At 42.8% G+C, this 26,850-nt stretch overlaps 1 protein-coding gene across 1 annotated transcript in view; it reads right to left on the bottom strand.

Annotated features, from left to right (window-relative positions):
- Positions 1-24,629, bottom strand: part of LOC109398720 (uncharacterized) — a 28,202-nt gene extending 3,573 nt beyond the window's left edge. Inside the window, exons 1-3 of the mRNA XM_029858972.2 lie at positions 24,014-24,629; positions 10,711-11,658; positions 9,780-10,592 (exon numbers count right to left, since the gene is read on the bottom strand). Coding sequence (XP_029714832.1) covers positions 9,780-10,592; positions 10,711-11,658; positions 24,014-24,148 — 1,896 coding nt within the window. The 5' untranslated portion in view covers positions 24,149-24,629. The remainder of the gene's footprint in view (positions 1-9,779; positions 10,593-10,710; positions 11,659-24,013) is intronic.
- Positions 24,630-26,850: the final 2,221 nt, after the last annotated feature.

Below are 26,850 nucleotides of genomic sequence, written 5' to 3'. Positions count from 1 at the left end.
GGAGGAACTTCAGCAGGATGTATCCCTTAAGAAGTTTCTTGACAAATTTCTGCGGGAATTTTTAATGGAATCCATAGAGCATCCATTCCTAAACGAATTACTTATGAACTTCTTTGAGAAATAACAGTATGAATTTCAGAAGTAATCTCTGGAAGATTTTCTGAAGAAACCACTGGAAGATGTTTATGAAAGAATCTTTGGAAAAATTGCTGGAGCTGGCGACCCCCTTTAAAGATTGTCAAAACGTCTGGGGCCCAATGAAAATTTTTAGAAAAAAACATGAATTTGAAAAACGAAACCGAGCTATGTGGGTATAGTGGCGTAGCCAAAAAATTACTGTGAGTAGGATTTTAGACGATCAATAATACTTTTTTTTATTTGACACTAACACTTCGTAAACAATTATGCCATTTACATTCAGTTTAAGCCGTAGCTAAAGGTAGCGGCGCAGCCGAACATTTTTTTCTTCTTAGAGCGTTTTATACTGAAAATTTGTTCCTCAAATTGTGCCTCTGGGGGGAGGCGGTAGGGAGTTTGGTAGTGGTTAACCCTAACAAAATGAAAAGGGGGTTTAACGAATGTCTCGCTAAATTCCTGTGTTTTCCAAACCACTCCTAGAGATAAAACAAATTCTCAATTCTCCTGGAAACTTGTTCTGAAATATCCACAAAGACAGTTTGACGAACTACAACAGAAATCATGACTTTTTTCTTTTTTTAGGATGGTGGATTTTACCAAAAATGGAGCATTCTAACGAATACTACCATAAATCTGTCTGAAAAAATCTGCCTATAAATATAAAACAAATTTTCTTTTAAAGTCAGAAAAATCTTCTTTTACAATTTCAGTAAAAATAAATCTTAAATATTCACAAAAATATTCTGAAATCAAATCGATTAAAAACTTTTTAATAGATTTCCGAATTCCGAGATGTTTTTAGTCTCCAGAACCATTTCCAATTAGCCAAGTGGTTGAGGCTATGGATCGCCAGTCCAGAAACGGCGGGTTCGATTCCCGTTCCAGTCGGGAAAATTTTCTCGACTGCTCTGGGCATAGTGTATCATTGTACTTGCCACACAATGTACAAATTCATGCATTGGCAGGCAAAGAAAGCCCTTCAATTAATAAATGTGGAAGTGCTCTAAGAACACTATGATGAAGAGAGGCAGGCCAAGTTCTAATGCGAACGTCGAGCCATAAAGAAGAAGAAGAAGAAGAACCACTTCCAAAAATTAATTCCATACATGTACCAACTTTTAAATTCTGAATTTTTATGAAGATTTCTGAGATGTTTTTGGACAGGATTTTTATTAATCCTGAAGAAAAAAAATCCTGGAAATATTAGGGAATATAATCATTATGAATGAATAAACATCTGCACAAGTTTCTTGAAACTACAGAAAAAATCGCCACTTTTACAGTATTTTTGCCCCCTTTCGACATGATTTCCACCCACTCTGGGAATCATTGGTTATAACCCATCCCTCATTTTCACGTGTTATGAATTACCGATTTAGGAAAAAAACGCAAAACAATGTTACAAAATTTAAAATTGGTATAATTTGCATAAAATAGAATTACAATATAAAATATTTTTTGGTAACACCACGGCCCCCCTGGACTGGGTTCACGCCCCCCTAGGGGGCCGCGGACCACCGGTTGGGAACCTGTGCTGTAGAAAGCTCTGATGGAATGCATAGGGAAATTAAAATTTACTGGAAGAATTTCTAAAACAACCCCAGCGATGTTTCAAAAGGAGCCAAGGGAAATTTAATAGGACAGATCGGTGAAGTACTAGATTTGTAGTAATGAGCTGAGTTTTAGTATGGTGAGAAGGTCAATTCTCCGTTTCTGTAATAAAATGGTGCAAATAGCGTGGGTATTATGATTCCTAGCCTAATTTGATGCTGTTTGAGCAAAACTTCGGATAACTATGTTGTTTATGTTGCAAGAAATGGAGAAAACAACAACACTGTTGCACGAAGTTTTGCTCAAACAGCATCAAATTAGACAAGGAATCATAATACCCACGCTTTTTGCACCATTTCATTGCAGAAACGGAGATTGACCTTCTCATCATACTAAAATTCAGCTCATTACTACAAATCTAGTACTACACCGAACGTGCCCCATTAAAAGATTTTTGGAACTATTTTTGAAGAAATATCTTAAGGGAGCTCTGAAGAAATTTCCTAAAGTATCTTCGAAAGTTTTTTCTGAAGAAACTGATGGAAAAATATTAGTAGATTTCAAAACTGAATTTCTGGAGTAATTTCTGAAGTGCCACATGGAGCAATTTTGGAAGAAAGAATCTGAAGGGAAATTTGGAAAAAAATGTGGAAAATCATCTTAAGAAAAGCTTTGAGAAACTTATGGATGAATTCTGAACTTTTATTTTGAATTGAAACTTTTCTGAATGGATCCATGGAAGAATTCCTGAAATACTTTTCTTACGGATTTCTGAAAAAAAAAAAACTATTGAGGAATTTCCGAGCAAATCTATAGAAGTTTCTTTGAGAAACGTTTGGAGGATACTCTGGAGGAAATTTAAAAGGAATTTTTAAACAACTCATAAAAGATGTTCTAAAATAACTTTCACAAAAAACGGTGTAAGGCTTTCTGATAAAACTCCTCGACGATGTTCAAAGGAATCCATAAAGGAATATTAAAGGGAATCCAAAGAAGGTTTAATAAAAGAGATCCTATAAAAATTTCTACGTTAGTCTAGAAACTTTTGGCGCAATGTGATAGGAAACCATGATTTTCTAAAGGAATCCCTGGAAGATTTTCCGAAAAAAATCTCAGAGATGTTTTTTTATCTGTATTAACGAGATTTTTAGCCCTAGGCTAGTTCATCTTGGGACCCACGCTTTACTTCCCTTCCGAAGGAAGAACTCACATATTGCGAGTTTGTCGGGAGTGGGATTCGATCCCAGGTCCTCGGAGTGATAGTCAAGTGTTCTAACCATCACACCAGGTCCGCTCCACTCAGAGAAATTTTTACGAAGGCATTCTTGACAGAATTTCTCAAAAATCTCTGGAGAAACCTTTGAAGACATACAGTATCGGACAATAAAAATGCACCAAAGCCGATTTCCCATACAAACTAGTCAACTTTGGATTGCCATATCTCAGTTATGTCTCAACCGATTGTTTTCATTTTTCTGTGACGAACTACAAAACATTTCAATTTTCAAAAACTATTGAAAAAGTTCAGTGATAACTATTGATACAAAAGTTACAGATAGGTTGAACTTTGACAATAAAAATGCATCAAGACAAAAAATGGTGTAGCCGAAAATGCTGAAGTCAGATAGCTATAGTGTCTTCAGCAAATTTATTGGTCATCACACAAGAAACTTATTTGCCGAAGACACCATAGTGATTTAACTTTAGCATTTTTGGCTACATAATTTTTTGTCTTGGTGCATTTTTATTGTCAAAACTCAAAAAGTTTGTAAGATCATACATAAGTCGAATACTTAGCATGTCTCTTTATATTTAATTTGTTTTATGTCACCCCCCCCCCTTCAAAAATCTCAAAATATTGAAGGGGCGAAAAAAAAACATGGCGTCTCATGACTCCATTTTCAATGGACAATTTTTTTACAAGCAACTATTTTTCAAAAGTTGAAAAATATTTTTTTCAATAGTTGGTAAAAATTCCAATTTTTCAATAGTTTTTTTTTCGTTTGTTCCTTATTTATGTTTGTCCCCCCCCTCGTACCTGATGAGAGGTCTCGGACATAAAAGAAAAATAATATTTGCATCGGCCTTATTTGTGTGATATCTTTTTTATTTTTCAATAAAATCATTATCGGATTTTTGCATAAATTTCCATAGCTATTCTACAGTGTAGGAAAAATATAACATTATACAAATTGTCCTTAGTTATGGAACTGAAGCGGTTTTCGTTAAAACTCAATAAAACCTCATTCCTCAAAATTCTACACAACTTTCCACATACATAACTTTAAAATTTTCATGAACTTTTCAATGTGTTGGGATCTAATACTATTATTCTAAAGGTAGAGTGTAATAGTTGGTCAGTAATAATGCACCAAGCATTATACAGCTTGATATAGTGAGTTGCCTTGTCATCAATGAAATTGATAAAAAATACTTATTGAAGTCCAGTGATGCAATAACACTACGGAATCAGTTCAAAATTTGTCCAGTATAGAAGAGAATCGCATTCTAAATGATACCGAAGAAAAATATGCTTTAAAGTACATTCTTCATCATAAATTTAATACCTAATGATGGCCATAATGAAAAATCGCATACTTTTTGCTCCATAAATGCAAGTTTTTGATTCTAGAGAAGCTTATTATTATTTATTTTCAGCAAGGTCTGACCCTATGTGATTATATACCTTATTTGAAAATAACTACATGTTAATTTTTATTTTCGACATCATTGTTAAGTTGTATTTTCAATAGAGTACATCGTTATTTAGAAAAACCTTCAAAGAACGAAGCGGATTTATCTCCGGTAACTGCCATGAAGCACAGTAACCAAGCCAACAATGCTATCAAGAAGCGGTTTTCTGCTTTTTAAATTGCATTATTAGTACTTTCGACTAGGTCCATTGAAAACATTCAAAATTCAATATTTTTATACATTTTTAATTAACAAATAAATTTTATTCTGAAAATCGAGTCCAACTTGTAACTTTAATATCTTAACAACAATTATTCCGATTAGGTTTATATTTTGCCAGAATATGTATCACTCAAACTGCTGCAGCATGGCAAACACTTTTATGCAATTAAAAACGATACACCGATGTTTTACAGAAATTTTGTGTTTATCTTTAGTTTTTGGGAATTGAAAAATTGATCTCTCGAAACACTTTGCCGCATTTCTATGAAGTTCAATAATTTTAACCCAATTTATTTATGGTTATTATCTGCTAATATAATGTACTGAACAACTAACCAAGGCTGCTCAAATTTGAACTACGCGTTTTCTTTTTATAGCCTTGAAAAGTTGTCCTCTTAATAAAATGAACAGTCCTTAAATCAAGATTCTTCTCCTTTTTGCATCTAGAACTGGTCAAACATCAAGCGTTATCTATTGGTGTGATTATAAGTAAGAAATCTATGTGACGCAGGCAAAACTATAATCCGATGATGCCTCCAGGAATTCCTCTCAGGATTCCTCTAGAAATAATTCAAGAATTCACCCAGGAGTTCCCGGTTGAGTGCCTTATGAAATACCTCATGTGATTCATCCTGAAGTTCTTCTTCTTCTTCTTCTTGGCGTAACGTCCTCACTGGGACAAAGCCTGCTTCTCAGCTTAGTGTTCTTTGAGCACTTCCACAGTTATTAACTGAGAGCTTCCTCTGCCAATGACCATTTTGCATGTGTATATCGTGTGGCAGGCACGAAGATACTCTATGCCCAAGGAAGTCAAGGAAATTTCCTTTACGAAAAGATCCTGGACCGACCGGGAATCGAACCCGTCACCCTCAGCATGGTCATGCTGAATACCCGTGCGTTTACCGCCTCGGCTATATGGGCCCGTGAAGTTCCTGAAGTTCTCTAAGGATATTTATCCAAGGATCCTTCAATCTTTTATGATTCCTCCATAAATTCTCACTGAGTTTTATATCTGCTATGATATCTTTAGGAACGCCTGCCTTAATTGCTCCAGATGTTCTTGATATGATTCCTACACAAATCTTCCCTGTGGTTTCTCAAGGGATTTCTGTAGGATTCCCCAAAGAGATTTGCTTTTCAAGATTTATTCTGTCCAAGATTTTTCCAAGGTTTAATTCTGTCGTTCCTCTTAAAATTTCTACTAGGATATCTCCAGTCAAGGATCCTCCAAAAAGTTCCAATATTTCAACTATTCCTGTTCAAAGAGTCCCAAGTAACACATTTGTCGCAGAAGACTCACGGCGGCGCAGGTTTTGATGCGCAGGAGTCACTGTGGTTATTGCGGTAGAAATTCCTTCCGAGGATAAAGCACGATTTTTTCCAGGCATTCCTCCCGGAGTTCTATTATTTATTCAGGAATGTCTTTAGAAATTCCTTCAAGAGTTCTTCTGAGGATTTCTTCGCGAATTTCTCCAGTGATTTCTCAAGAAGTTCCTCCAGGGATTTATCAGAGAATTTCTCTAGTGATTTTCTGCAAAATTTACTCTAAGACAAAGCGGACCGTTACTGGCGTTCTTACACCCAGTATCACATGAAATCGAGTTCACTATTAATGCTGTCTACTGTCATCTCGTTTAGAATTTAAAGGCTATGTTCCAGTAGGGATGTAGTGTCAATAATGAGTAGAAGATGTAATGTTTGTTTCGCGAAGAGCTATATAACATTTCTCATCAACAGTGACATCGAAAATTCTTATAAAACTTTGAAATTTGTCGTATAACCCATAACTGGATAGCAGGCAAGATAGCAGGCTTGGTTCCAGGAGGGGTGTAATATCATATGGAAAATTTTGTAAACCACTCTAATTATTTAAACAGTGAAAAGTTGGAACCAAAAACAAGTTACGTTATATCGAGGTATGACTGTAAGACTCTTCAGCCCTTCCAAAACCGCATAGCTGTTTTTTTTTTCTTTTACAAGGTGCAAACAAAAAACTTAATATCAGAAAGGAACTTTTCTTATGTCTTATCCATTTCGAAAAATCAACGAATGGAAGAAACTTGGTGGAAAATCGAAGTATCAATCCCGGATAAAATGCCAAAATCCTAAAAAATCTCGAAAGAAAATTGTTTTGGAGAAATCTCTGAATAAATTCATGGAATTATTTTTGGATACTTCTTTGATTGAAACTAAAGAGAAATTCCTAAAGAAATCCCGGGGGAAATTCCCAAAGGAATCATAGGTGAAATTAATGATACAATCTGGAAGAAATCTGTAGTGAAATCTAAAATCAAACCCAAGAGTCCATTCCTGGAGGAATCTTGGGAGAAATACCTGATGTAATGCCGAAAGGAATCTAGGGATAAACCAATGAAGGATTATCAGAAGGAATCTCGAGAGAAATCTCTAAAGGGATCCCCGAAAAAATCCTTGAAGGAATCCCTACAAACTCTGTAAAAATAAAAATCGAAATTCTGGAAAATATCAATGAAGGAATTCTGGAGGAGATCCTAGAAGAAACTCGGGAGAAATCCCTGAAGGGATCCCGTGGGAAAACGTAAAAAGAATTCTGGAGGAATCACTGATTGAATTTCGGGAATAATCTGTGAAAGATATACTAGGAGATACCAATGTGAGAATCCCGGGGATATGAATTTAGTAATCTAATACTATTCCCTTTCGAATCACGTTTATTTATGTTGTTTGCGAAAATATTTAGAACTTTTAAAATAAAGGAAAATGGCTGAGCATTATTTGTACCGGTTACAATGTTAGAGAAACTAGCAACAGTCGCTTTCCCCCGCTTTCCTCGAACTATTTCTTACTAATAATTTCATTACCGGACTACATATGGCTAGATTAACACATTTGCAGAAATCTTTAAAATTGAATCTAAGATATTATCGAATCAAATCAAATATAGTACTGCACTAAAAGTTGTTTATCTGTAGGTTTGTTGGTCGCATTGTTATTGTAGTCTTGGTGTACATTTTGCTTTCGATGCTTTTTATTTCGTGTCACCTTCTTAGTTGTGTTTCCGAGGGTGGCATCATATTTCGACCAACTTTGACGCCAACGCCATTTATTGTCTAAAAATCGCCAACCAGGAGAATAGTGATCATGTTTTAGTTGTTCGCGTTGCTTGCCAGTCGATTCTGCTTGTTCAGCTAATTCTTCAGCTAAGGTAAGGTTCTTTCCTGGAGGGTAATTTTTTGTCTTGCTGTTAATGTTCGAGACCGCATCTGCAACCGATTTGATCTCTACGAATATTTCCTCCAGCATTTCGGCACCAACATTTCAAAAGGGCGTAACTGCATTTTGAAACAAACCCCTGTTCCACATCTGTGGATCGTATTTCAATGCCGCCATGCAAATCACCACCAGTATAGGAAAGAAGAGCAATTTCTCTGTCTAGTAATGTTTGTGAATTTCGTGGGAAACTTAAAATATGACCCACAGATGTGAAAGAGTGGTTTGTTTCAAAATGCAGTTAAGCCCTTTTGAAATGTTGGTGCCGATTTTTGTATTGGGGGTGGCTGAGTTTGGTTCTGTTATTGTAGTCAACTGAGATAGCTCATTTTTAAGGCCCAACAGTTGTTTGTTTAGTGATTCAGCACTTGTTGTATTTGCATCGTTAACGTCTTTTACAGCTTGGTTGAAGATTTTTTCGCATGATTGCATGTGCTGGACTAAATCTTTCTGAAGTTTGTCATTTTTCGCGGAGTTGGCAATTAACGATTGCTCCGTCTTGACAAGAAGATGATCTAAATTATCAACGATGTCGCCTACCATTGACATCTTTTTTAGACCGTCAGCAATTCTATGGTATGCATCCGTTTGTTTTTGGATTGATTCCAATAGACTTTCCTGCTTGCAAAGCAGCTTCCGTGTGTCGATTCCAGCGTTTAAATGTTCTTGACAGTTGTCACATAGTGGTACCATGAATGCTCTAATAAAGTGTTCTTGGTTCCGCTGGACTCCGATACAAGCTGCATGGTAGGGCTTTTCGCAAAATTCGCACTTCCATAAGAAGTGGTCGTCTTTGTTGCTGCACGATGTTACGCTGCACCGCATGATTCACTATAAACGCGCGGCTTTGTCAATACGATAAAAAAAAAGTACACTACGCGACGACGACGAAAGATAAAAACAAAAAATAAACTTACACAGGTTCGCGCGCGCGGACCCGGGGTCAAACAAAGCGTGTATGCAAAAAAAAAAATGTTTAAGTTAAAAAGTAAAAATACACGCTGAGCGCTACAAAGCGCGTCCGAACTCAAAGGTGGTTCGTACTAGAATAGCTCTGTGGTGTATGCCAGTAAGGGCAAGCGTCTGTCCATACTTAGGACATGGCACTAGGTTCTGACAGCTTTCGTGGTAAGCTGGAAAGTATGAAGGACGCATGTGTAGGTGTCACACAAAGCGATCTGTGTCATCACCGGTAGGATATCTATCGTGTCTCATGACTATTAGCATCCTTATGGGGGGAGGATGTTTCGACATGCGTGGCACAACGGGCACGCATAGAACTGCCAGGTTGGTCTCAATGGTCGAAGGGAAGCGTATCTGAGGCAGTTACACCCAGAGATGCCAGATTATTTTATCAAAAATCTGTATCAATACATATTTTTTCTGTATTGCCATATTTGAGGGTATAGCAAACACCGAAAGTCCTAGATTTCAATAGAAACTAACAAAAATGTACTATGTAGTTTTTTACGGTTTTAAATTTTTACTGGTGTTTATTTTTTTAAAACATGTGTGAAAATGTACAGATTTTCATAAATTCTTTAAAGTTAAAGCAACAATTTATGAAGTTTTCATTAAACTTATTGAAAATAACTTGAAATTTGGAGTGGACCTGGTGTGATGGTTGGAACACTTGACTATCACGCCGAGGACCTGGGATCGAATCCCACTCCCGACAAACTCACAAAATTTGAGTTCTTCCTTCGGAAGGGAAGTAAAGCGTGGGTCCCGAGATGAACTAGCCAACGGCTAAAAATCTCGTTAATACAGATAAAAAAAAAACTTGAAATTGTATGCTTTCTGGAAAAATCTAGCGGATTGTGGCATAATATCAATGATTATGTTTTTATCTTGAATGTGATGCGATTTACTCTGAGAAAATCATAAAAATACGACCCAGAGGGTCCAAATTACGCTTGGTCTACCTTCAGATCCTGATTCCGCTTGAACGTCCTGTCACAGATGGTGCACCGATGCGGCCTATCATCACTATGGCTCAACTTGTGCGTTTTCAACATGCTACTGGTCGGGTAGACCTTCCGGCAGTGATCGCAGGAAAATTTCTCTCCACCGTGGAACTGCTTGTGCTTCGATAGGTTCGTGGCCGTCCTGAATACGCGATCGCACTTGTCGCAGGTGTATTTATCCACCTTTGGGTTTGGGTGTGACTCCATGTGGGCGGACAGCTTGCTTTTCGATGGGAAACGTTTCTTGCAGACGGTGCACGATAGTTTGGAGGTTTTTGCGGAACCGACCTGGCTTCGGGTGCGTTTGGCAGGGTTTCCTCCGAGCTTTAGGGTCCATTTGACTTCACGCTTCCGTTTGGACTTCTCGTTTTGGGTTTTCGGCGGCTCGGTTGGTTTTTGCAAGTTCAACGCTGGGATGGGAGGTGGACTGATGGGTTTCGGCTGTGGTTTTTCTTCTAGAGGTTTTGCTTCAGAGGGTTTCGCTGGGATCATTGTGATAGTCGTTGTCGGTGGAATCGATATTGGGAGAGAAATTGGGTTGATCGGGATGGGTGTTGGTAAAGTCGGCGGTTGAATTTTCTCTCTGTTTTTCTTTACACGAATTTTTATCATTTTCTTATCGGTCGGTGTGGCCAGCGAGGGAGGATCATGCGATTTGATCACCTTGTTCGATGTTTCTCTACTCTCTAAATTAGATTTGCTACAAATAGCTTCCGGACTTACAGAACTTAGAGTGCAGCGAATGTCACGTGATAGACTTAGCGGTGGCATCTACAAAAAAAAAAAGAAAAGAATCATTACTACACCTGTATTCAAGATTTTCATAGTTGGAAATGTATGCCGATCTCAAATTATCTACGCCGGCTTTTTTTTAAGCAATTAAACTAACCTTTTCCTCCGATTTCTTGCAGCTCTCTTTGGCTGGAACCAGTTGAATCGTAACGACATTTTCCATCTGTTGCCTATCATTCACTTTCGATTTTCCTTGGCTCTCCTCATCATCCAAAAAGAGGCTGGGATCAACGCCGACTTCCATTTGTGTCACTTTTTCTTCATAAGAGTGCATGCGCTCCTTTTTCACAACCGGCAATACCGTGGAGCATGAAGCGGAAGCCACTCCACTATTCTGATGATCGGGATTTGCCTTTACCGGTGAAATGTGAACGATCGGTTTGATGGTAACACCTCTGTTCCCGAGATCGATACCGCTACCAGCTGTAGCACTCCCATTCCCACTAGTGAACTTATTGAACGCCTCCTGTCCGATGTAAGACTTCAACAACTGGGTGAGATCACTGTCCTTCAACAGGTTCGGGTTGGACAAAATTTCCCTAAAAGTAGTATTTTTCAACCGTTGAATCAACACCTCGAACGTGGCCCTTTGATCGTGCTCCGCCCAGCGGAGCGCCTTCAATATGAGCTTGAGCAACTCTTGATCCTTGATCAGTAGTCCCAACTTGAGATCACTGTACGAAACGATCGAGATTTCCGGCTTGATGAGTCGAATAGGATTCAAAGCCGAACCCAGGGGAGCATCATTTTGCTTGATCTGCTCATCGACGGCTTGCTTTAGGGCGGTGAAATCGATTTTCGGTGTGATCGAGAGCCCTGGCTTGGGGGATTCGGAACCAGCCGGAGTTGTGACCAGCTGTCGCACCGGAGCCAGCGGTGGCGGCAGCGGGCTAATGTGTTTGGCCAAATTGGCACGGATGCATTTGAACCACCCCAGGTAGGCTTCCTCGGTTTTCTTGGCAAGGATGGCAAACTTGTCGATGCTTTCGACTTTGATGAAACAGGTGGCGCAAAGGAATTTCGGGAGATCATCGTGAAGGGCGATCTGCAATAGAAACAGAAGGAAGTTGTAGTACACATGGTTTTTGTTACCCTTGTTTTTGTTACCCTTGTTTTTGTTTCCTGGTTTTTCATGGTTTTTGTTTCCTGTACATATTCAAAATCATTTGATGGCAAATAATATATGAAGCAATACTCATAGTCTATATAATATATGTTATAGTTCACTGCACTGTGAATGGGGTAATCTGCCCCATTCACAAGAAAGGCGACCATTTGGAATGTGAGAACTTTTCAGGGCGATCACTATTTTGAATGCTGCCTACAATGTGCTATCCCAGATCATCTTCCGTCATCTGTCACCTAAAACGAATGAGTTCATGGGTAGTTATCAAGCCGGCTTCATCGACGGCCGGTCGTCAACGGACCAGATCTTTACCGTAAGCCAAATCCTCCAAAAATGCCGTGAATACCAGGCCCCAACGCATCAGCTGATCATCGACTTGAAATCGGCATACGACAGTATCGACCGCGCAGAGCTATGAAGAATCATGGACGAAAACGGCTTTCCTGGGAAGCTGACTAGACTGATTAAAGCAACGATGGACGGTGTGCAAAACTGCGTAAGGGTTTCGGGTGAACTATCCAGTTCATTCGAATCCGCCGGGGACTGCGATAAGGTGCTGTACTCTCATGCCTACTCTTCAACATCGCTCTTTTTTTTTCCTTCTAAACCATAGGGAGAAAAATCTGCTCAACAGACACCCTATCAGGTATCAGAAGGCCGGCTCCAGAGGCACGTTATTCTCCATTTGGGACATTTGTGCCATCGCCATACATATGAGCCTATTTCATCATTTACCTGAGGGAGAATGGGACAAGGGATGGGAATAGGGAATGGGAAAGGTGATGAAATAGGAAGGGGTGCCCTAGAAGAGGGAATGAACGCATAAGCGCAACGAGAGCTCAGAGCTCATACCACAACGGAATTAAACAGTGCCCTGAAAAGGACACTGTAAAACGCATAAGCGTAAAAAGAGCCTATAGCTCATTCGAGGTAGCTTGCGACGTCATGCGACTTTCAATATGATATACAGTGATAGACATTCGTTTAGCCGATTTTCAAAAAATTGTCAGGAAACCCATACAAAAGATTTTATGATAAAACTTTTTTATGTCAGTGATAGTATATCTAGTACTGTTTTATAAAAATGTGATACATCGCACTTACATATACACTGAAACAAAAACGAGGGTAGAAACCCTTCAAATGTCATTTTTTGCCTAGACATTCGTTTAGCCGAATTGTACAATTTTTAGAATTCCATAATAAAAACTAACAAATTTCGAAAAATATCCAATAAAATAATTTTATATGGCGACCTGCATTATAGATTGGCTTGTAAATCATGAATTTGATCGTTTTCGGAAGTGTTGACATATTAATTTTACATGCATCTCATATAAGTATGTCAGAATATTGTAAATGTTACTAAATTGAGATTTGATGTAGTCATTTTTATAGGAAGTGTTTCAAAAGAATCTAATGAAAGTTTCATGACGAGTTCAGGTTGAAAATTTACGAAAAACAATGTTTTTAACAGAAAAAAATAACGCAAACTATGAAAAAATCACGTATTTAAGTATAGTTTTGATGAAATATGATGATTTCACTTGCATAAATCACAGCGTTTACTACTATAACGTCTTTTAATAGCTCTCGATATCTTCTAGACTGTGTTGTGGCTGAAATAACATACATTGGACGGCTCACATTTCGAGAAATGGTACCGAAAGTATTCAAATTTTTAGCATGAACTACTTGTTTCATAATTTAGACGTTCTTTTCAAATAAATCATGTTAAAAATGAATGTGGTTCAAAACTAAGACTCATTTATAATATATTTCTTCAGATTAAATGAAATAAGGCCATATCTTGCATTTTTGTATGAGCATCTGCTTTTAAATAAACAGGGTTCGAAAATTTTGACTCTTTTTGCAGATCTTTCACTTAGCAGTCTTCTATCTCATTTGGAAATGCTAGTATCAAACAGGTATACTCCACAGGCATTAGGGCACGTCTTTATTTCAACGCAGAACTATTTATTTTAGCTTCTATCAACCCCATTTTACGGTTTAACCAACCAAAAACCAATATACTTATTTTTCTCATGATATTTTATGCAATAATTTGAACATTTCTAACAATAATTCTGTGTCATATCTTCAAAACTGTCAATCTAGCTTACGTTTGAGTGTTTACAGATATCAGTTTTCTTAAAAAAAATTTGTTTATCATCGCTTCTCCTTATTGGGGCATTTTTTTATAATATTTCACAGAATTTCACAAATAAAGAAACTTTTAAGGTCAATTATCTTGCTAACACATCACAAACTAAATGCCTTGGGGTGCACTCATAAAAAATTAGGAATTTACACGTGACGTAAACCATCAACGTACGTAAACATTTCATGACTGAATGGCAAATTTGATTTAATTTTACATCCATCATGTAAGTTCCAGTTGGTTGCACAAGATGTCAACAAACCTATCTGGCCAGATAGGTAGAAACAGTTTTACATTTATCGTTTGTCTCACAACTCGGTGATACAGCCGAGAGGTATAGTACGTGCCTCTCAATCAGCGGACCCGAGTTCGAATCCCGTTCATTATTTTACTTACATATGTTTTATCTCTCGCTTCGGTTCTAGCGATTGCTAGCTTGTTTTTATTTGTGATAGAAGATGTAAATTTATGTCAAACGGGCCGCTCCTTTTATGTGCATCCAAGTGAACTTAAATTTACATGATTTTTTCTAAGAGTGTGTATCCTTGAAATATTCTCGCGAAATTGCAAAAAATCTATTGAAACCCAATTTTTCATTTAACTCGGCTAAACGAATGTCTAGGCAAAAAATGACATTTGAAGGATTTTTATCCTCGTTTTTGTTTCAGTGTATATGTAAGTGTGATGTATCACATTTTTATAAAACAGTACTAGGTTTACTATCACTGACATAAAAAAGTTTTATCATAACATCTTTTGTATGAGTTTTCTGACACTTTTTTGAATTTTTTTTGGCCTCGGCTAAACGAATGTCTATCACTGTAGAAAGGCACGTCATCAAAAGCACCCTCAATATTCAAGAAATCTCCCAAGCAAAAACTACGTTTGAGCGAGTGCTTTCTTGAAAACGTATACAACTTTGTGTAAAAGAGTCACTGTGGACATCCCAAATTGGGAGACATGTGAGTTCACATGAACAGGCATGTTAGCCAGACGAACATCACAGATGTGATAATCGACAATGCGTTTCGTGCATTTCAGAAAGAACGACGTAACCAGATAAATCTGGAACTTATTCCTTCTTTTTACAACGCACGCACCCTTTCGGGATAAAACTACAGAGTAATTTCATGTCATGAAAATACCCAATAGAAAACTACAAGAGTTCAAAACATGTTTGAAAAACTCAAATCCCTCTGGAGAAAAAATAGGACAAAGCCCCATTTGCTCCAGGAGATTTGAAGTAAGCAGAGCTTTTTAGTGCCCACTAAATCGATTCTATAGCTACAATCCTCGGGGTAGAAGCTAAAGATTCGTAGCTATACAAAAGACTGGTTTATCCGAAGATATTTAGAACTTGAACAGGTCCGAGTTCCATTCAGGAATACCTCTTGCGGTCTGCACAGACCGCAGAGGACAAGCTTCTTTCAAAGCAGTAGCTATGGTATACCACAATGAAGGGCGTCGTGGCCGTGCGGTTAGCGGCGGCAGTCGTCTAGGCGTATCGTAAGTCAGGGAGTTTGGGCTCGATTCCCGCTCCAGTCGGTGGAAACTTTTCGTCAAACGAAAAATTCATCACTGGGCCACTGGGTGTTCTGTGTTGTCCGTTGTCTAGTGTAAGTAATGTGTTCAGTCTGTGCAGCCTCTGGCTGAAGACGGTGTGAATTGTCTTTTTTTTTAAATAACAAAACCATAATGAAACTCTCTTGGAGTAGCAATGGAAGCGAGTTATCCATAAAATGTGATCGCAACCAATTATTACAGGTTCCCTAGCTTGTTGAGCAGGGACGCCTGAATACGCAAAGTTTGCGAAGGAACACTCCAAAGTGCAAAAAGGTCAAATGGAGGGTCCTCATCTGACACAGTCAACTCATGACAAATTCTGCTCATGCAGAGTTGGGTTAGGTGCAATTCTATGTTAAGTTAACCATGAACTGTACTACCTAAGTATTCCATCAAACTGAACATCTCAAATCAATGTTTGAGCTACTTCAGATGAAAAATATCAGCGAAAAGATGCTGAAAACAAGAGCTTGCTTGAAGGCATCCACAAGGAAAGGTTCAAACATACTGTTAACGTTATTCTTAAATATAGCATGCTCGAGGCACGACAGTTCATCTATAATGAAAAAAGCAAAGCTGGGTTCACAAGGTAACCTATACAGAAGTTACCCTACGAAAATGAACTTTTGAAGTAGATCCACTTGGGCTACATACGCTTTCTACGCTGAAAATTGATCTGAGGTTTCCTTGCCGTAGCCACTACCCAAACTAGACAGGGTTACACTCTTCACAATCACAGCACAAAAAGGAAACATCAACGACGAACCAAATCGGTGTCATTTGAAAAACGCCAATGGCGAAAACGCATTAAGCGAACCCATATAGGCAGTAATGTAAGCTAATTAACAACATTTGAATAACCCCGCCCTTATTTAGCCTCAAATTTGAGACTTAAGAAGGGCAACTGATTATCTCGGAGAAACGCAAGGTCCACTGCACCATTGCTCCGGTTAGCGCAGTAAGGGCGTAATACTGTGGAGGACGCCCTAATTCCCCACAGGCTCCGTTTGTGGTTAGGTTTTTATTAGACCTCCCTAACCATTCATTCTTTGGCACGGTAAGCATAAAGCCGCATAACACCATGAATTAGGGGTCCCATGTTTAGTGGACTCTTACCACTGGATCAGGCGGTCCGTAGTGTTATTCTTAGCCAATTGAGACAACCGCTACCGACACTACACAGCTATCTAGGCTGATCGGGAAAAGAAGTTAACATTGATGGTCAACTTCCAAACGAACCCGAACAGCCGTTCCTTCTAAACCATAGGGAGAAAAATCTGCTCAACAGACACCCTAACAGGAAGGTTAGGATAGTGTGGGGTTAAGGCCGTCTTCTACAACACTAGTAAAAGCCAGGACTACTCTCCCCTACACCCACTAAAACACATTCCTATGGTCGCCAAACCTTTCGTCTCTCCGGAACCACCAAGAAGGTATTGCTTCAGAGAGGGGCTAGTGCACATCGCACCCTCAAGGTTAGCTGCATAGCCTAGCAGCAACGAACATCGATGATTCGCCCTGGTGAGTCCATCACGGTAACATGCTGGCGCTTAGCCAGTTTCCCGAGTGGTCCTCGCCACTCCCTTTGTCCTCGGAAGGCGGACAGGGTCAACCCCGCCCGCGCCCAACTGCTTTGCAGACATCAAGAACAGATGCCCACGTGCAACCCGATCTGACCTGCTGAAGGCAAGGGTGTTACTACCCTTCAGGCCTTATCAGCTGCACCAGAAGGTTGCTGACAGCAGGGTCTCCACCTACCCCGACCCTTGCCGGGGACCTCTTTCCAACCACGGGCTCGGGTCCAACCCAGTAGACCGACGCCACGACAGCACCGCTACCGGGACTTCCTCTCCGCGGCCACTTAATCGCTGTAAGGGTCGATCTCGACCGCAGGGCACCGGTATGACCTATGAAGCCGACTTCGAACCTCTGGACCACCTCTTGTACTGCATCTGGACTAGCCATTCTCCGAGTCCACGCGCCACCTCCTCTGTAGCTCCCAGACGATATGGGTGATAGCCGTTGAAACGGCGTTCCAGCTAATCTCATCCCTACATATCCTCTAGACCAAATTGTCCGGAGTTGTGTCCTCCCCGCATGTGGCAAGCATGCGGTCACGCATTGTGCGAAAACGCGGGCACACGAACAAAACGTGTTCCGCCGTTTCCTCTAAACCATTGCACACTGGGCATTCGGGAGAATCCGCATGCCTGAAACGGTGTAGATACTGTCGGAAGCAACCATGACCTGTAAGGACCTGTGTCAGGTGGAATGTGACTTCCCCATGGCGCCTATTAATCCAACTATCTACCCTCGGTACCAACCTATAGGTCCACCTTCCTTTGGTGGAACTGTCCCACGCGCGCTGCCATTTGACCATAGAGGCCATCCTGACAGTCTTGCGTATGCCTCTTGTGCCGCGCATTTCGAAGCACTCCATGTCCTCACTGATAAGAATGCTGATAGTCACCATACCAGTAATGACGCACAGGAGCGTCGTGTGACACAGTACGGTACGCGCTCGCAACCCTCAGACACATAAGCCTGTAAGTACTTTCCAGCTTCCGTCGGTAGCATTCTGTACTTAGCGCGGAGCCCACGCCGGAACGCCATACCTAAGTATGGACGTAGCAACACTAGCCAGAAGCTTGCGCTTACTGGCGTACACCGCAGAGCTATTGGACATCATCCGGGACAGTGCCGCAATAGCTGTGGAGGTTTTTTTACAGGCATTATCGACGTGGCTACCGAAGGTAAGCTTATCGTCGATCATCACGCCCAAGTGTTTGACGGAGCGCTTTGACAGGATAGTGGACTCTCCTACATTGATCTCCGTCTGCTGCTCCGACTTCCAGTTGTTAACAACCGTCACCTCTGCCTTGTGGTGAGCCAGCTCCAGTTTCCTGGACCGCATCCACGCCTCCACAACCTTGATCGAGTGGTCGGTAGTCAACTTCACCTCCTCGATCGTTTCACCGTAGACTTCGAGCGTAATGTCGTCGGCAAATCTGACAATCTCCACTCCCACTGGGTACTCTAACCTCAACACCTCATCGTACATGACATTCCATAACACCGGACCCAGGATGGAGCCTAGCGGGACTCCTGAGGTTATGTGAAAGCACTTCCGACCCACTTCCGTGTCGTAGACTAGTACGTGATTCTGAAAGTAGCTTTCGAGAATCTTGTACAAGTACTCCGGTATCCCCAGACGCAAGAGCGCATCGGCAATAACAGACCAGCTTGCGCTATTAAACGCATTCCTTACATCCAGAGTCACTACCGCGCAGAAGCGAATTCCCCTCCTCTTAGGCTCGAGTGCTTTCTGGGCGGTTTATGTAACCGACAAGATAGCGTCTACGGTGGACCTCCCCTTCCGGAAGCCGTACTGGTTGCTCGAAAGACCATTTTCGCCCTCGGTGAACCTCAACATTCTATTGAGGTTGATCTTTTCGAGCACCTTCCCCGCCGTGTCAATCAAGCATATTGGTCTATATGCCGACGGGTCTCCGGGTGGTTTCCCCGCCTTTGGCAATAGTACCAGGATCTGCCTGTTCCAAGCTTCTGGGAAAACTCCCTCGTCCAGGCATTTCTGCAGAGCACACCTGAACATCTCGGGAGCCTCTGCAATAGCTACTTTTAAAGCCAGGTTCAGAACTCCGGACCTGGGGTCTTACCTACGCTAAGGGACTTAGCTACCCCCCCAAGTTCCACATCGGTGACCCTCTCCTCATCGCCAGCCCTAGTCCCCGGCTGTCCTACGAAAGGAGCCCAAGGACTAGGATCATGACGCGGAAAAAGTCCTCCAATGATCCCCTCCATCATCTCTGGAGATTGCTCTGTAGGAGCCATCAGTACCTCTCGTCTTGGCCATAACGATCCTGTAGGCTTCACCCCACGGGTTCGTATTGGCACTCTGACAGAGACCCTCAAAGCAGGCCTTTATGCTTGCTCTTATCTCGGTCTTAAGCGTGGCTTTTGCAGCGGCGAACACCACCCGCCGTTCGTTTCGCTCTTCCTCTGATCGTACTCGCTGCATCCGCCACCTAGCCTGTAGGCAGGCGCGACGCAGGTCCACAATCGCGTCGATCCACCAGTAAGCCGGTGGCCTCCCTTTTCTAGGGTGGACTCGCCTAGGCATGATCGCATCACACGCACGTGAGAGCACCGCTACCAGCTCGTCGCCGTCTAAACCGGTTAAGTTTCGCTCACGGCGGAGCGCCTCCCTAAATACTTCTTCGTCGAAGTATGATGTCTTCCACCTGCGAGGGCTTGGCCTTGGCCTAGCCGCCTCTTCTTCTCTCCGCTGTCTGCTGTTGTTGTAGTCGATACTGTAGCGAACCGCCAGGTGTTCGCTGTGAGTACCCAGCATTTGCGTGAACTGTTCGATCGGCCACCGCGGAGGCGCATAACAGCTACAGAAGAAGACCCCGTTTACTTTGGCGACCACGAAGCCCTCATAGGTAGTAGACACCAACTCCTGCACGGGGTATTTACCCGTCGTCCATATCGCTGCCTTTTTTCTGGTCCCATCCTAGACCCAGTTGCCGTTGCCGGCGGGTACTCGGTATGGGTCCGATATGATGGCGATATCCGTCTCCCACTCAGAAACCGCCTGACAAAGCAGTTGAGCCGCATCACAGTTGTTCATGTTCAGCTGCGTTACTTGCACTGTGATTTGTTGTTCACTGCGGCTTCCTTGAAGGCCGGGCATGCTGGGCCACCCATCGGATGTCTGTTTTTCGAGGATTTCCCGGTACAGATCATGCAGGTGGGCGGACTCGTGCAGCTTTGGGCCTTATGACCTTCAGCGCCGCATCGCCTGCATAGTTTGCGCCTGTCGGGGCCTTTGCAGTCAAGTAAACCTCTGGTGGCTCGTGGAATGTCAAGTGACATACACACCAGCCCACCTTTATGCTCCCTACTTTAACGAACTTTTTAACGTCCGCCACAGGTCGCTGAACCAAAGCTATCTGTGTCCCTGCTGGCCCTTTCCGTAGCTTAACGGCTGCGGCGGCCACCTGCACATCGCACTGTTGCCGCAGTGCCATGACGAGCTCTTCCACTTCGGTGATCCCGTCAATGTTCTTGACCTTCAGAGTCGCCTCATGTGTCGGAGCCCACGCCTGCACACCCTCACCAAGGACCTCTTCTGCCAGCCTCTTATAGGCGGCGCCCTTGTACTCCTTCTGGCGCTTCAGCTCCAGGATCATCTCGCCCGTACGAGTACGTCTAATACTGCGTACGTCGGCTCCAAGAACCTCAAGCTTGGCGTCGCTTCGCATCGCCTTCAAGACGTCCGAGTACTTGGACTGTTCCGTCTTGATGATGATCGCGTCGCCTTTCTCGCGCCTGGCACCTGCCCTCCTACGCCTTGGCTTGGCGTCCTGCGCTACTACCTGCGGACAGTGGTGGAAATTGATCGCGAACGTGTGCTTACGCGCTACAAAAAAATGCCATCGCATCGCAAACCTTTGCTGTGCGATGGTGTTCGTACGTCTGTGGGTCACGATCGTACGACACGAACGTCAACGAGTGCATCGCATCTTTTGCAAGCGCGATGCTTTTTTATTTTAGAGGTTCGCGGCCGATATTTCTGTAATTAAATCAAATGTTTGTAAACTTTTTCGTAAATATCATTTATTGAAATGGTACCTGACCAGTATAATCAAAAAACACCCAACTAATTACCTTTAAGTGTACAAAAAATGGCAACAAACCAAGTGTTCTACATTGTGATCCTTCTGGCGAACCAACTGCGATTCTGCTCGTTCGACATTTGTTTTGTGTTGGTTCGTCGATCCGGGAAATCGTGAACCGTTCTCTCTTTTTGGGTTCGCGAGCGCGTGAGCAAAGATTGTGTTTGAAGCGAACCAAAAAACACGTCAAGCGCATGATGCTTTCCACCACTGCCTGCGGATTCGCCTTCTTCTTCCTCTTCCGCTCTACCTTCGTCTAAGGGGGGACCTCCCCTTGGATCGCCCTGCTCTGTGGCTGTTAAGGGCCCACCAGCGGTCGCAACCCCTTGTTCCCATCGTTCCGGGACGGGCCAGCCTTTTCAGGCTTTCCGGGAACCCTGGCTGGGGTCCGACCTTCCGGCATTATTATCGACTTTCGGGGTGATGATTCGCCTGGCCTTGCGGGCACCGCCAGACAGCGCCTCGCCTGACGGTTGCCTCGCCCGCTTCTGCGATTGCTTGCCCCGTTTGTCGCGAGCAGTCGCTTCCGCCGTATTCGGACTTCCTGCGAAGGAGAAGGCCTCCGTTTGGGTGAACTTCGGCACTTTCTCAATTGCAGGCTCCGCTGCTGCCGCAGTCAGCAACGCGAGTGCCGCGTGCTCCTGCTTGGCATCGTCGATCGACACCCTAAGTCGAAGCAAGGTCGTTTTCAGGTCCTTGCTTATGTTCGATTTAGTGGACGCAAAGTCGATGATTTGGCAAGCTGCTGCTCAGCCTTGGTTGACGGCCCTCAACAACCACGCTCCGTCCATAACCTCCACCGGCTGGCTTGCCGGAAAGTGGACTGGAGCACCCACGCTTGAGCTGCGTACGCTCTGGAAGGTGTAATGCGACGAGCCGGGCTCAACAGTCGGAAAACGATTTTCACAAAATCCGGTCAATTTGTGTGCTTTGCGGACGACATGGATATTATTGCCAGAACATTTGGAACGGTGGCAGAGCTGTACACCCGCCTGAAACGCGAAGCAGCAAATGTCGGGCTGGTGGTGAAGGTCTCAAAAACAAAGTACATGCGTACTGGGTAGGTGGAACCGGACACGACCGGATCCGTCTAGGTAGTAATGTTACGATAGACGGGGATACCTTCGGGGTGGTGGAGGTATTCGTCTACCTCGGACCCTTACTGACGGCTGACAACAACGTGAGCCGTAAAATTCGGAGGCGCATCATCAGCGGCAGTCGGGCCTACTACGGGCTCCAGAAGAAACTGCGGTCGAAAAAGATTCACCCACGCACCAAATGCACCCTGTACAAAATGCTAATAAGACCGGTGATCCTCTACAGGCACGAGACATGGACCATGCTCGAGGAGGACCTGCAAGCACTCGGAGCTTTCGAGCGACTCGTGCTAAGAACGATCTTCAGCGGTGTGCAGGAGAAGGTGGCCAAAGCCGGAAGGATACGATGTGCAGGGCATGTTTCAAGAATGCCGGACAACAACCCTGCAAAGTTGGTGTTCACGACAGATCCGGTTGGCACAAGAAGGCGTGACGCGTAGAGACCACGATGGGCGGATCAGGTGGAACGTGACTTGGCGAGCATCGGGCGTGACCGAGGATGGAGAACGGCAGCCACGAACCGGCAGCCATGAATATTGTTGTGTACATACGTATTTTTTTTAATCTTGAATTTGATATAATATTAAACAAATGAATGAAGAATTGAGAGAGTTTTTGTCGACTGACAGTTTCAAACTTCATGTGGATCACAAGAATATGACCAGAGAAGTAAAGGAACTCTGTCTAATGGAGAGATCCTGGATCACACCGAGACTTATGGACTCTGAATAGCTATGTGTTTACCGCCATCTCTGCCTATATAGTTTTTTTTTTCTAGTGCATCAAAATGCATGTTGCACTTCCAGCGGTAAACAATCTTTAAAGATAAGCATGAATCATTCTAGAACATACTAGACTTCGCTCTTCTTTCCTATAACAAAAAAATACGATCACAGAAAGCTCTGCAACCATACACATAAAACAAACGTAACTTCACCGTTTTGGAAGGTGTTGTGGAGGACAGCAACACACTGCGAACACACATGATAACATTGCTTGAGGACTGAGAGAATCCAGCTAGCCTTTACACGTTCGTAGTAACTACGTATTTGCTGGGGGAAACTGGTCCTGTAGCCAAAATAAGAGGGCCCTCGTTCATCTCGGTATTGGTATCCCTCATATTTTTACTATACTAAATCGTGTGTGCACGAATGGGCAACGACCAAAATAACAACATCCGAACAGGTAGGAGTCACATTGCGAGAGTAAGCATAAGCGCGCGCGTTTGTAGGTATATCTTGATTGCACTGCGAGCGAAGCCATGCTGTTCTACCAAACATGCAACACGACTTTACCGAGCTGGCTATGCTGGTGGAGGTCGTTCTCTTTGCTTGGGGGGACGGATGCGATGGTTGCACGAGTGTGTGTCACCTGCGATGAGAAACGTTCCCCATAAGAGTGAATCAATGTTGTTGCTCGTACAGGTTACATGGAAATTGCATTCTCGGGAACGTGGTGATATCGCAGCTCGTCGTATTCGGAATCTCTGAAGGCCACCCACACAATCTCACCGATGTTGAACACAGTGCACAACGTCCACCCGAGTGAGGATTCAACCATCCGTCTCTCCCTCACTCTCTCGCTGCGCGTTCCTTGAGATCGTCGTCGTTCGTATTCGAAGACTATAGCAAACCATCATCATCAGCAACATGCAAGTGAATGTAAGTGGGACAAAAAGTACGCTTTTCCAATGACGCAGTTCGAAATCTGTGGGCGATGAAGATTTTCCTTCAAATCTGGCTTTGGATACTCACGTTTAACCCCAGATATCGATGGATTTTCTGATCTAGTTGTAGTCCACTGCCAAAGATCGGTATCCCGCAAGTCAGCTCCAAGATATCTGTACCGCAGGTACGACACTTGCGTTCGAAATTGAGCGCCAAGCTCATGATTGATGTCCTCTCCAAAACTGAACTTATAAACTTTCCAATCAACTCAGTTCGTTCATCAACAAAACTTCTTCTATTACATCACTGATGCACGCTTTATCACAACCATGCTGCGGACTTCGCGCTTTCTTTGTTGGGAAACCACTCGCTAGAGCACTGCTCTAGCTATACCTTCCACTTGGACACACTGCTCTTCACGCTATAGTTCAAGGTTTATGATCGACTGTGCTGAGAAAATCACTTCAAATCGTACTCCAGAGCGACAAACTCATCAAAATTCTTCGACATGCAGGTTCCCAACTTCCTTACGCACAATTTGTACCACTTTTCACCACCGTAATGAACTGTCCTCGAGGCGAAAAACGTCCCTAAAAGAAAGTTGCACCCCAAAAACGTTGACGACGAAAATTGCGCTCCACGGATTGTTGTTGTTGCTGCTGCGAGAGTGAGCAAACGATTGAGCGCGATCCGAGAGTGTTGGGTACATTTCTATACACACCACAGTTCTGCTAACTGCAACTGTAGTTTTTTTTTTGAGTGGATAAATTGCGTTTAGCTACGAGCTACGAGTTCGACTCTTTTCTCAGCTTGGTGCGACTACGCTGCTGCTTGATGGTGTCCCATCACACTGTAGTAAGTTACAATGTAAAACTGCAACCACGCTGGTTGTAGGTTGTAGTGGGTGAGTTGGCTGAATACTATTCCGTCGTGAAATTGAGCGAGAGTAGTGTCGTTTGATTCAAATGGGGGGAGCGATGGGGATTCAGGATGGTGGTGTAGGTGACTGGGGAGAAATAATTGGAGATTGCTGAGCACTGCGTTTCACACAACAACAACGTGTTATGATGGACTGAGCAGAGAGATAGTTCATTTCTGTTTGTGGGTGAAGTTTGTTTTACAGTTGAGACACATGGCCCGTTGCACGTGTTGGTGGACTTTTGATGCCAGCATAACGTAAAAGTGAAGCATCATGGGTCTCCACTAGCGTTGATTATGTTGCTTTTGCGATTATGTTTTCGTATTTGGGACTACGGAGCAAATTACCACAGTTGATATTGTGCATGAAGCGCTGCATTTTTAACACGGGGAAGCTTAGGAAATCCATTCTCAAATGCTTATGAAAAATTCTAAACAATAGTTAAATATAAACAGATTGGCGTATGGGATAATAAACTTAAATTTCCACGAAATCAGTGCTTAACCTTCCTAATATATTACGTTGGGAACAGCTCGCTGGAATAGTGAACGGTTTGGGTCAAAAATGATCCTCATACCAAAGGAGGGTTAATACACTCAAACCTCCATTTAGATCGAATCCATTTAGGTAAAATCTATTTAGGTCCCTCCATTTAGGTAACGTTACCTAAATGGAATGTGATTGCGTTCAGAGCCGTTGGAGTGTTTTAGATTAGGGTTAAGGTTTGTTTAAGGTAATTAAGTTGCAAGTTAAGTTAAGGTAAGTTCAGGGCGTGCTCAGGGGGGGGGGGGTGGTTGTGTTGGTTTGGGACTGTTTAAGGTTTCCTAAGAACTTTCTTGAGCATGAGTCATCCAATCTACATGCATAACTTGTGTGCTTAAATGATTGAATAAAAGACATGCTTACACAGTAATGTATTTTTGTTTGTGTAACACCTCTGAAACTTGCCAAACATCATCTGAAGCTGTCTGGAATGCCTTCAGAATCCCCCTAAAACCCTCTAGGACCCTATGTAACGCACCTGAAACCCTCAGTAACGTCTCTGAAACTTTCTAAAAATCATATGAAGCTGTCTGAAATGCTTTAGAAATTCCCATAAAACCCCCTCGGACTCCATGTAACGCACCTGAGACCCTCAGAAACCACCGAAAATGCCTTCGTAACGCCTCTGAAAATCGCCAAATAATCTCTGAAGCTTTCTTAAATGCCTTCGAAATCCCTTTAATACCCCCTTGGATCCCATGTAATGCACCTGAGATCTTTCGAAACTGCCCGAAAATGCTTCACGCGGGAAACAAACAAAAGATCACTCGCGTCAAGTGATCGCTCAATATTTACCACAACCGACGTGTCCGAACAAACACACAGTCTCGCCATTGTTCGCTTCACGCGGGAAGCAAACGATAGATCACTCACGTCAAGTGATCGCTCCATATTAACCGCAACCGACGTGTCCGAACAATCACACAGTCTCGCCATTGTTCGCTTCACGCGGAGAGCAGACAATCGAACACTCGCGGGGAGTGATCGCTCAGTGTTTACCACAACCGACGTGTCCGAACAAGCACACAATCTCGCAATTGTTCGCTTCACGCGGGAGGCAAACAAAAGATCACTAACGTCAAGTGATCGCTCAATATTTACCACAACCGACGAGTCCGAACAATCTCACGATGTCGCCATTGTTCGCTTCACGCGGGAAGCAAACAATAGACCACTCGCGTCAAGTGATCGCTCAATATTTACCACAACCGACGTGTCCGAACAAGCACACAGTCTCGTCATTGTTCGCTTCACGCGGGAAGCTAAATGGTGTATCCAAGTGTTTCTAAGAAAAACACATGGAGGCGCATGGTTGTTGATGACTACGCTACCTATGTTAGGACTCCTAACTTAAGAGTCATTCAAATAGGACGACCATCGTTTAGGAGGGAGAGGGTCTGTAAAAGTGTAACACTCCATGTATTGAGTATACGGAAAAGCGTTACAGAGGGGGAAAAGGAAT

Source organism: Aedes albopictus, chromosome 2 (assembly GCF_035046485.1).
Source record: "Aedes albopictus strain Foshan chromosome 2, AalbF5, whole genome shotgun sequence".
NCBI classification, from domain to species: Eukaryota; Metazoa; Arthropoda; class Insecta; order Diptera; family Culicidae; genus Aedes; species Aedes albopictus.
The sequence above is the reverse complement of the archived record's forward strand: the minus strand, read 5'-3'. Positions and strand labels throughout refer to the sequence as shown.